The sequence below is a fragment of the Halichoerus grypus genome, chromosome 5, assembly GCF_964656455.1.
Source record: "Halichoerus grypus chromosome 5, mHalGry1.hap1.1, whole genome shotgun sequence".
Lineage (NCBI taxonomy): Eukaryota > Metazoa > Chordata > Mammalia > Carnivora > Phocidae > Halichoerus > Halichoerus grypus.
Genome location: NC_135716.1, coordinates 164,190,024 through 164,201,698, shown reverse-complemented (window position 1 = coordinate 164,201,698; position 11,675 = coordinate 164,190,024). Strand labels below are relative to the sequence as shown.

General features: G+C 53.2%; 1 protein-coding gene across 2 annotated transcripts in view; it reads right to left on the bottom strand.

Annotated features, from left to right (window-relative positions):
* NKAIN1 (sodium/potassium transporting ATPase interacting 1) overlaps nucleotides 1-5,908 on the bottom strand; it is a 40,051-nt gene extending 34,143 nt beyond the window's left edge. The window contains exon 1 of one of the 2 annotated variants that reach the window (XM_078073499.1): nucleotides 5,457-5,908. In XM_078073499.1, the coding sequence (XP_077929625.1) occupies nucleotides 5,457-5,510 (54 nt within the window). In that variant the 5' untranslated portion in view covers nucleotides 5,511-5,908. The remainder of the gene's footprint in view (nucleotides 1-5,456) is intronic. The other variant, XM_036098436.2, reaches the window with a different exon arrangement.
* Nucleotides 5,909-11,675: the final 5,767 nt, after the last annotated feature.

Below are 11,675 nucleotides of genomic sequence, written 5' to 3'. Positions count from 1 at the left end.
TGGAAGTCACAAAGCAAGGCAGCAAGGTCCGTCTGACCCCCGAGGTATTGCTTGTAACGCCCGTGCCACATCTCAGAGCAGCTGCTGTTTGTGGGCTGCTTATCCCCAAACCTCACACCCGCCTGCCCCTGCAACAGAGCCAAACCAAGGCCGTCCCCTGGGCCCCCTCTTCTCCATCCACCTTGCTCTGCCCACCTCATAAGGGTCTCGGGGCTGTTTGGCCTCAGTCTGTCCATCTGCAAAAGGGAGCTGACCACCGCAGAGGTCCAAAAGGGTATGAGGAACAAAAAGGCTCAGTGGCCTAGCCAACGTTGTGCTCTGTGTTCCCGACTCCCACGCCTGGCCCAAGGGCCTGAAGCACCTAGAGCAGAGCGGATCCTCCCTAGGAGGCCACCAGCTTGCAGGCACAGCTGTTTCGGAGCGCAGGCCCCCGCAGGAGCCCATCTCCCTCCAGTCTCTACCATCACTACTGCTAATAACCACATCAATCAGGTTGACCACGTTTCACACCATTACTCGCAGCTCAGCAGGAAGCTACGTCTTTTCCCCCTCACCCACCACCTTCGAGAAGGCAAAGAGCTTTCCAGAAGGGAAGAGAATGAAACAGACATTTTTCTGAATACCTACTATGTGCATGGCACCTGGCTAACCCGTTTTTACAACTCTGCAAGGTAGGGATGGTTCTTTCTCTTTGCCGGAGGAAGAAACTGGGGCCCAGAGGAGTGAATGCATGTGTCCAAGGTCACCCAGAGCGGGGACGAGAACGGCCATGGCAGTGATGTATGACTGAGTGCTCACTGGCTCGCAGTGCCAGGCGAGTGCGTGAGCCTACTGAAATATTATCATTTTCAGATGAGGAAGCTGAGGCTGGAAGCAGGGAAGAGACCTGCCTGAGGTCACACGCTGCACAAACATGAGCCGTGGACTGGTGCCAGCGGACAGGTGGCTCTCGGCTCAGGCAGTAAAGCGCACACGGCCTAGGTCTCTCACTGGCTAGCTTAGAGACCTCGGGCAAACGTCGTCACCTCTCCGAGCCTCAGTCTCCTCATCTGAAATAGGGGAGAGCAAGAACATCCATCCCGTTGTGTGGAAGAACAATGAAGATAAAAACAGTAAAAACTAACATACCAGGCACTCTGCCAAACGCTTTACATATGTAAGCTCATTTGGTTAAATGAGGTAATGCATATAAAGTGCTTAGCACAGGACTCCAGAAATGGGAGCGATAATGATGATGAAGAAACTGATGAGGATTCCTTTGGGCACATCTCCTTGATTCATCTTCTTACAGGAAGAACAGGGTGGCCTGTAAGATTTCAGGAAGGAGGTGGACCCGGAAAGAAGAGGAAGTTTGGACAGGGGAGGGAAAAGAGGAGCACCTAAAAATTAGGGAGCGAATAGCATTAAAAAGGTCAAGATAATACACCAAGTAGAACTCGGGAAAGGAAGGGACTCCGGTGTTCTACAGAATGGAACCAGACTGAGACGCCCTGGAACCTCCAGGCCAGCCCAGACATCATCCCACAGTCCCAGATGGGCGGGACTGGCAGGACCCCAGCGACACAGAGCAGTGGTCCTCCCCATTTTACAGATGGAAAAACCAAGGTTTGCAATGGGGAAAAGGCTTGCCTGAGTTCACAGGATGTTAGTGGCACAGCTGGACTTGAATCCAAGCCTCCTGCCTCTCAGCTCAGAGTCCAACTACCTGCTGCTTCCCACAAAGGAAGAGTACAGGGGGGTACCTAGATATGTTTGGACCACAATTCCAGGAAAGCATCCCATGGTGTATATATTAACATAACAATAAGAAGCTATAGTTTATTGAATGCTCACTCTGTGCTTGGCACGGTGCTAAGTTCATTATATACATTTACTCCTCACAACAACCCTAAGAATTGGCAACCGTTTATATTATCACTAACAGATGACAAAACTGTGGCTCAGAGAGGGTAAGCCACTTGCCAAAGATCACACAGCTAGGAAATGACAAAGCCAGGACTCGAACCCAGGTCTGTCCTATCAAACTCTAGAGCCCTGTCCCTACACTTGTCCACCTGAACGGTAAAGCCCCCACTTGCTCCTGCTACCCCCCCAGGACACACTCACCCTACTCCCTCACCCACAGCAAGTCTATCCCGACTACAGAAGAGTGTCTAAAACTAGCCTGTTTTACTGTAATGATTAAACCCCGTTCAAAAGAGGAAAAATGACAGTTCCTCTTCTAAAGTTTGCAGCTGAGAAACATTTAACAGCCTTTTCCTTCTCGGCCTCTTTCCACTGGGTGGGAAAACAGGCTCTCTTCTCTTTAGGATGATGTCAGGCTGGTGGAGTCCAGCCTCAAGGAGTACATGAGAAGCTAGCTGTCAGGCGGCAGAGGCTCCTGGGGGTTAGCGTCTGCTGAAGGGACCCACTCTGCAATCTGCCCCGACAGAGCAATAGAGGCAAGAGTGGAATTTCCAAGTCCCTCCTTGAAACACCCCTTTCCCCCAAATTATCTCATGTAACTTCTGCAAGTGGCCCGAGCCCACCCAGCCAAGTTGTAGGAGAATCAGAATCCCAGGTCTTGCCTAACTGCAGAGCCCCTAAGTGGAAGGGCCAAGCTAGAGAGAGCTCTGGAGGCAGGTGAGTGGGAGGCAGGGAGGAGTAAGGACCTCCCGAGGGCCCCCGATTGCTCCGGGCCAGAACTATTTATATTTTATAATAAAGAAGGCAACAATGTCCACAATAGCCAAACTGTGGAAAGAGCCAAGATGTCCATCAACAGATGAATGGATAAAGAAGATGTGGTATATATATACAATGGAATATTATGCAGCCATCAAAAGGAATGAGATCTTGCCATTTGCAACGACGTGGATGGAACTGGAGGGTATTATGCTGAGCGAAATAAGTCAAACAGAGAAAGACATGTATCATATGACCTCACTGATATGAGGAATTCTTAATCTCAGGAAACAAACTGAGGGTTGCTGGAGTGGGGGATGGGGTGGGAGGGATGGGGTGACTGGGTGATGGACACTGGGGAGGGTATGTGCTCTGGTAAGCGCTGTGAATTGTGTAAGACTGTTGAATCTCAGATCTGTACCTCTGAAACAAATAATGCAATATATGTTAAGAAAGAAAAAAAGAAGAAGAAGAATGTAGCAGGAGGGGAAGAATGAAGGGGGGGAAATCGGAGGGGGAGAAGAACCATGAGAGACGATGGACTCTGAAAAACAAACTGAGGGTTCTAGAGGGGAGGGGGGTGGGAGGATGGGTTAGCCTGGTGATGGGTATTGAGGAGGGCACGTTCTGCATGGAGCACTGGGTGTTATGCACAAACAATGAATCATGGAACACTATATCTAAAACAAATGATGTAATGTATGGGGATTAACATAACAATAAAAAAATTAAAAAAAAAATAAAAATAAAGAAGGCAACAGAGTACGCTGACCAACTGCCTGGCTTCAGAGCCTGGCTCCTAACTATAGAACTTTGGGCAAGTTGCTTTATAGGATCGTTATGAGGACTGAATAAGTTAATACATGGAAAAGGGCTAACCAGGGCACCTAACACCTAGTAAGTGCTGCCCAAAGCTAACCATTATTTGCGGCAGCAGCAGAGAATGGGGCAGACTGCCAACAGGGCTTACCTTTGGGGTGTGGGACTGGGCTCAGAAAGAAATGTACCTTTATGTTCTGCTCTGTTCGATTATTTATTGAATCATTTTTTACAATAGGTGTCTATTACTTTTTTAAGAATAAAACAAAGTCCTAGTTTAAAACTTAAAAATTAACAAGCAGGAAAAAAAAATCCTCGGAAAAGTTTCATCATTTCTTGGCATTTTCTATTCCTCAAGGTATATAAAGGATGTTTCGACTGTGAGCCAGGAGTTGCCAAATAACGGATTCATTAATTTATTTTACAAATATTAATGGAGTGCCAGGCACTGTTCCAGCTGCTGGGGATTTAGCTCGAACAAAACAGATAATCTCTGCCCTTCTGGAGCTTCCATTCTACCTGATTTTAATTAATCTGCTCTGCAACCCTCAAGGATGAGCAATTTACAGAGAGGCGGACCAAGGCGGCCCAGGGAAGGGAAGTCACTTGCCCTGCATCCCACAGCTGGGAGAAGGGCTCCCAATCTTCAGAGCCTGGCTGCTTCTACCACTGCCCAGGAGGGCAAGGCTGCGGATGGCAAGTTTGGGGCTGGCGTCCCCGAGAGGAGAGAAGCAAGATGAATGAGGAGGTGTGCACATCCAGGCTCCAAGCTTCACTCTGCATTACTGTACGCACCTGTGCTGGGGGAGAAGCGTAGCTGCGGGCAACAGTGGAGACCAGACGGTGGAGTTCGGCATCAGTGAGGCTCATGGTCCCCCACCTCACACCCAGCCCTGAGCTCTGCCCACCTGAGTCCCCGTGCACCTCTCTGCCTACAGGCTCAGCTCAGCTTCAAAACCCCCTAGTTGTCAGGCCCGAGCTCTAGGATGGGCAGGAGACCCCGGGCTCCCCTTAACCCGCTCCCCAAATTCACCTGCCAGAGCTTGTACTGAAGAGAACTGGTTCTCTTCAGCCTCCAAATTCACTCCACTGGCCTCCCTGAGGCAAGAACCTGAGTTCCCTAAGCTGGGGTGAGGCAGAACTTCCCCAGATGCTCCCCTCCCGGCCAGGGCACCCAAGGATTCCCCCCACCCCACCCCTGCCCGCGCAGGCAGAGGGGCTGGTCCCCACCCATGACGCTCAGGTGGAACCCACGGCTGATGGAGAGCCCCTGGCTGCAGTGGCCACAGTCAAAGCAGGGAGGGCGGCCAGCACCCGGTTTGTCAGACTGGCCCAGGACCCGGCAGTTCCTTGTGACCCTCTCCCGAGAGGTGGCTCTCCATTCCCAGGCCTGCCCAGTCAGGAGGGTGAAGGCAGGCAGAAACAGCACAAAGGAGGAGGAGGGACCGGTTCTTGGAGTCTAAGATCCCAACACATAGATGAACGGGGACCAGAAATGGTTAGAGATCTAGAGACACACCAAGGAGAAAGCCGGAGACACACAGAGGAGCAGAGACTTTGTGAGAAACACACGGGCACAGACCCGGAGGAAGGGAGAGCCGCGCAACCGAGGAATCTAGAGGAAAACACCGGGCAGGGACCTCAACGGCTGCAGCGAGCAGCCCGGGACACACCCCCCCGGCCCCCAGCGAGCCACAGTCCCACAGCAGGCCACTCGCAGGGCGCGGGGTGGGCGGGGGAAGCGGGGGGACCGGCGCGCAGGACGCACTCGGGGACCGGGGAGCGCCGGGCGAGGAGCGCACACAAAGAGCCAGCCCGGCCAGCAGGAGCAGGCTCCGCCCGTCCGCTCCGTGACTCCGGCCCACCCCCCACCCGGGACTCGCAGCAGACACGCACGGGGACCCACGGCCCACCCGCGCGCCCGGGACCCCGCCCCGCCGCGCCCCACCCGGCCCCGGCCGCCCGGCGCTCACCAGCTGCAGGCAGCAGAAGGCGACGAGCGTGCAGCGCCCGCTGCACTTGCCCATGGCTCCGGGGGCCGCGCGGGCCGTCCGCCGCGGCGCCCCTCTAGCTCGGCGGCCGCCGCCTCCTCCGCGCCGCGCGGGTTCCGCGTCCTCCCAGCTGCGCGCCCCGGGCGGCGGGGCCGGGCGCCTAGGGCCGGGCCCGGGGGCGCCGGGTCCTCAGGGCTGGGGCCGGCCGCTCGCGCTCCGAGTCCATGGTCCGTCGGCCCGCGCTGGCTCTGCCGCGCCGCGCCTCCTTTGTCTGGCCGGCCGGCCGCCAGGCGCGCCTCCTGCCCCGGGGCGGCTGGCGCGGAGCGCGGAGCGGCGAGCGCGGGCACCGAGCGCGGCGCGGCGCAGAGCAGCACTGCCCAGCTGGGGCAGCCGCCCGGGCGCTCGGCGGCCGCGGCTTCCCTGCCCCACCACGTGGCTCCGCCGCCGCCGCCGCCGCCACCCGGAGGGAGGGAGGGGCGGGGTGGGGCGGGGCGGGGCGGCCGCCGGAGCAGAGAGGAGGGGAGAAGGGGTAGGGAAGTGCAGGGTGGAGGGAGAGACCGGGAGTGAATGGGAAGAGCGCAGGCTTGGGGGCTGACGGCCCTGGGCCAGACCCGGACTTCACGGCTCACGGGCTGTGTGACCTTGGGCGCGTCACGCCCCCTCTCTGGGCCTCAGCTTTCTTAGCAAAGTGGGAATAACGTCTGCTTCAGAGTTGCCAAGAGGGTGAAAAGCAGTTGTGCGACTAAAGCACTTAGCCCTGTGCCTGGCCTCCTGAGGGTGCTGGAGCGCTCCTACCTCCACCCTGTCTCTAGGGCGCCAGGGTTCCAGCCTTGGCCCTCTCTTTCCGCTCTGGTTCCCAGTTCTGCTCCTCATCCCAGCCTCCCTCCTGAGTGTCTGCACATGTTCGTCCTTCCCTCTTTCCTTCTACTGGCATTTACTGAGCCCCAACTGCATACACACCCCTGGGGGACCCGGAATCCAAAGATGAGCACTGCAGCGCTGTTGCAGAACCCACTGAGCTTCCCAGTCCAGGGGACAGGCAAGCTCCCAGAGGCATGAGGGTGAGATGCCTGATGGCAGAGACAGAGGTCCTCCCAAAGGGCGGTGGCCAGCCCCTAACCCCCACTGCAGTGGGTAGAGGGAGTCAGAAAGCAGAAGACTGCCTTCTTCCAGATGCCTGGGTGGCTCAGTCGGTTAAACGTCTGCCTTCCGCTCAGATCATGATCGCAGAGTTCTGGGTTCGAGCCCTGCATGCAGCTCCTTGCTGGGCTGGGAGCCTGCTGCTCCTCCTTCTTGTGCTCTCTCTTTCTCTCTCAAATAAATAAATAAAATATTTAAAAGAAGGAACAGAAGGGGCGACTGGGTGGCTCAGTCGTTAAGCGTCTGCCTTCTGCTCAGGTCATGATCCCAGTGTCCTGGGATAGAGCCCGGGGTGGGGCTCCCTGCTCAGCAGGAAGCCTGCTTCTCTCTCTCCCTCTCCCACTCGCCCTGCTTGTGTTCCCTCTCTCACTGTGTCTCTCTCTGTCAAAAAAATAAATAAAAAGAAGAAGAAGACTGCCTTCTTAAAAACACCCTGAAAAGCACTCAAACTTCCAAACACGTGCCAAATCCATTTCATCCTCCCTGCCTCCCTCCTAACTTCCTATAGCCACCTCCGTAGTTCGCATCACTCAGGTGGGAATCCTTGTGTCATCCTCCGGGCTTCTCTGTCCCATCTGACCATTCTGTGAATGGTACCTTCTCACTAATATCTATGAAATTCCTACTGTGTGCCAGGCTCCCTGCTAGGGGTAAGGGGATGAACCAGTCTCTATAGCCACTGAGAGAACAGTCCAGCGAGGGACTGTCGTTACAACAAGAAAACATACACATAAATACATAATGACAGACTCTGATGAGTGCTCTCAAGGACAATAAAGGGTAAAAGAGAGCATAAGGGGGCACATTCCAGGTGTGGAGACCAGGAAGGGCCCCCTTGAGGAAATGGCGTTAATACTGAGAAGACAATAGGAGGGAAGGAGAGGCAGAGGGGGGAATAGTGTTTTGGCAGAAGAAACAGAACATCGCCAACTCTCCCCGCCCTCTCCACTCTAACTAGCCCTTCTGACCCAGAGAGCAGTGTGATGCAGATCCAGACCCGTGGTTCTGCATCCAGACAGCCTGGGTTCCAGTCCCAGCCCTGCCACTTGTATGCTGCTCACATAGTAAGCACTCAGATGCATTATTATGATCTTCTCCTGGGACCAGCTGCGTGATTGGTGGGGTCCGCTGCAAAAGGAAAATGCAAGGCTCCTTGTTAAAAAGCTGAGGATGACCACCCAGTGGAGCATGAAACCAAGCCCAGGGAGGGCCCTGCATGCCTGGGGAGACTGTGTACCCCGGAAGCCAGAAGCCAGCCCATCTTCTCCCCAGACTACTAAAATGATCTCTTCACTGGTCCTCTCCCAGCCATTCCTGGGCATGCTGCTGGATATTTTAAAGCACACAGGATATTCCTGGAGTTGAAACTACGTGTGCTGAGGTTTTCACTTGGAATAACAGGCGGAGGTAACAGTGGGAACTTTCCTCAGCCATGTTTGGTAAGTAACAGCTGTGTCCAACCAGGTGCTGTGACTAGACGGGGGCTTCCAGGAGTCTGTGAAGTCCCTGAAATAATATGCAAAGCTTCATGTGAGCAGATGTGCCTTTTTCTGGGGAGAGGCTCCACGGCTTTCATCAGATTCTTCAAAGAGTCTGTTTCCCACAAAAGAATGAGAACTAGCCCCACGAAGCCTCGGCCCAGATGTAATGGTTCTCTAGCAGATCCTCTTTGGGGCCTCTTCCAGATAGAGCCTCTGCCAGCTTCCTCCATGACCCTAACAATGCAATTCAATAATATTAACAATAATAGCTACCATGTATTGAATGCTTACTCTAGCCGGGTGCTTGACATATATTATCTCATTTAATCCCTATAATAGCAGTGGGGTCCACTGGGGCTGTAACCAGCCCTTGCCAGCTCCCGGCTGGATCACATCATGCCTGGGACACCCTGTTCCAAGGCCTGGCTGAAGCACTCTTAAGTCTGTCGCCCGGGACAAAGGAGGGCCTGTCTGACCTCAGCAGAATTAGCTTTTGGCCCCCGGTCATTCCACTGAGTCCAAGCCTTGCCCCGATGAAGCCACACACACACCATGACATCTTCCAAGCTTTGCATGTTTTGTTCTGTCTAGAGTGTGTCTCCCATCTAAATTCTTAGCCCAAAGAACTGCAAATTTCAAATCTCAGCTCAACTGTCACTTCCTTTCGGAGGCCTTCCTTGACCCCCTGTGACCCAGGGTGGTGGCCCACATTTGGGCTGGCAGGGCTGGCAGTGGTCTGTGCTATCTCCCTCAAAGCTTTTACTGGGATTTACTGTAATTATCCAATTTTGCTGGTTTCCCCCAATAGACTGTGAGCTCTCTGCGGATAGCAACTGGGTCATATATTATCTCTGTATCCCGCTGGGCTTGGATGGTGTCAGGAGTCAGCAAATATGGGCTGAATGAATGATCTTCCTGGCCCTGGGCTTCAGCACACCTCATGCCCTCTTTACCCCCTGGAAGTCCAGGGTTCTTAGGGGGAAGGCGGTCTAATTGTAGAAACAGCTTTGAAAGACATGGGGGGAGGGGGTTCGGAGTCGGGGATGACGTCCAGAGGGGCTGGTAATAGCCGGCATGAAGGATGACTAACCCCTCAAGTAGGGAAAGACTGTGGGGCAAACGAAGCAGGATTTAGAAATAAATGACAGAGATGATTCAGAGCATAGCCACGCTTCCTGAGTGAGGAGGCAGAATCATGGTCAGCCCTGGAGAGAGGCACAGGAGGGGCTGCTGTGGGCCTGAGATTTACCAGGTGGTAAGGAGTTCCTCCTTTGCCCTAAACCAAGAAGTCACAGGGTCTGAATCTTCCACCATAGTCCTTCTGAGGGTTAACACTGAGAGTTCCGGAGAAAGTTCACTCATGAGATAGCTGAAATGTTGAGCCTATTAATTTCTCCTTCTTCCACGGTAGAGGACGGAACGTGCTCACTAACGATAGTTTCTGGGGTATTTTCTGACACCAACCAATTCTCCAACACCGGCTGGTTGTCCAACGATTCACTTCAGTTCGGACACTGACTACCCAGAAGGAGTGCAGCCCCGCAGCTAAGGGTCAGTCCCACAAGACCACCCGCACTCTGCAGATTGCCAGTTGCAGTCTCTGGTCACCCCTGCTTCTCACCAACCAGCTCTAAGTCGGGCGTCCGCATGACCTCCTCCTTAGTTTCCATAATTCACTCGTGAACAGCTCACAGAACTCAGGAAGGTACTCGACTTACCTTTACCGGTTTCTTATAAAGGATACAAATGAACAGCCAGATGAAGAGGTAGGTCAGGCGATGTCTGGAAGGGTCCCGGATACTTCTCTCTCTGTGGGGTTGGGGTGCACCACACTTCTAGTGGGTTCACCAGCCCGGAAGCTGCTCTGGATCTCATTGCTCAAGAGATTTTATAGAGTTCAGTCCGCAGGGCCTCCTCAACCAGGTCTTCCCAGAGATGAGTGTGAGCAGCTGAAAGTTTCCCCTCTTATCACTTGGTCTGTCTGGTGACCAGCCCCATCCTGAGTCTGTTGGGAGTCCCATCCTAAGGTCCCCTCCTAAGTCCCCTCATTAGAAAAAATGCAGATGTGATCCAAGGGGACTCAGAAATAACAAAAGGCAATCTTATCACTGAGGAAATTCCAGGAGTTTTAGGAGATCTCAGAAATGGAGACAAAGACCAAATATATTTTATATGATATCACAATAGCTTACGTCTCTTAAGCATTCTGGGTCCTGTTCTGAGTGATTTTCTCTGCAGTAACTCATCAAACCTCCCAACACACCTTTAAGGTAGGTGCTATCATCATCATCATCCCCTTTTTCCAGATGGGGAAACTGAGGCTCAGAGAGGTTGGAGCACTTGTCCAGGGTCACACACACAACAGGGACATGACAGAATCAAGATTTGTCCCCAGGCAGAACTACTAGACCTGTAATATTCCTGTTTCGTTCCTTGCGTTTTTCAAGCTTTTCTTTTTTACAGAACCTGTTCTTCCAAAGAAATCATACATTTCTAAAACAACAAAGTGGAACTGCTCTGGTGTGTTTGGGGAAAGAGAATCAGCAGCCTGCTCTGTCGGTCTGTCCTCACATCCTGCGAAGGCCTCCAAATCAGCACCTCAATCCAAGGTCTCTCAGGGACAATGTGGGAAGACTGCTGGCCTGGATGAGCTTCAAGGGGCCTTTTTGGAAGAGGGGAGAGACAAAGAAGGGGAGAACCTGAAGGGCAGAGGGGTTGTGTGAATTCTGTTAAGCCACACAGCACATTAAGAGAGCTGGATCTCAAGACCTCTGGGTCAGGTCCATGACTGTGCCAGGCAGTGCCCTAGGAGCTCTGGAATTGAAAATGAAGAGGATAGGTGCCCCCAAGAATCCTCGGGATAAAGGTGTGGGGGTTAAGTTAGCACACTGGCCAACAGTGTGGCATCGTCTGCTGCTTCTTCTCTTTCTTCTTCTTTTTTTCTTAAGTAATCTCTACCCCCAACATGGGGCTCGAACTCACAACCCTGAGATCAAGAGTCAGGTGCTCCACCGACTGAGCCAGCCAGGCACCCCCTCTGCCTATCTTCTTTTTTTTTTTTTTAATTTTTTTATTGTTATGTTAATCCCCATACATTACATCATTAGTTTTAGATATAGTGTTCCATGATTCATTGTTTGTGCATAACACCCAGTGCTCCATGCAGAACGTGCCCTCCTCAATACCCATCACCAGGCTAACCCATCCTCCCCCCCCTCCTCCCCTCTGCCTATCTTCTTAAACCCGGTGGTTTTGTCCACCTGCCTTCCCTCTCTGGCCCCTGACGGCACCTGAGTTTGTGACTCTTGGGCCTGTGGGGGAGGCAGGACAGACAAGCAGGTAGTTACTAGCGATGCGTAGAGCGGCAGAGCGCCTACAAGGTACAGAGACAGAATGGTGGAGAGAGTGGTTAACTCTGCTTGCGATTAGGTAGTGATAAAAAACATCAGAGAAAGGATGGTGCTGACTCAGGTTTAGGCTGCCAGGCAGAAAAAGAAGTGCAGACACACAAGCGCCGAACAGCGAGGTGTGTTTCAGGAGCTATGACCCTTTCTTTTTTTTTTAACTTCTGCACATACTT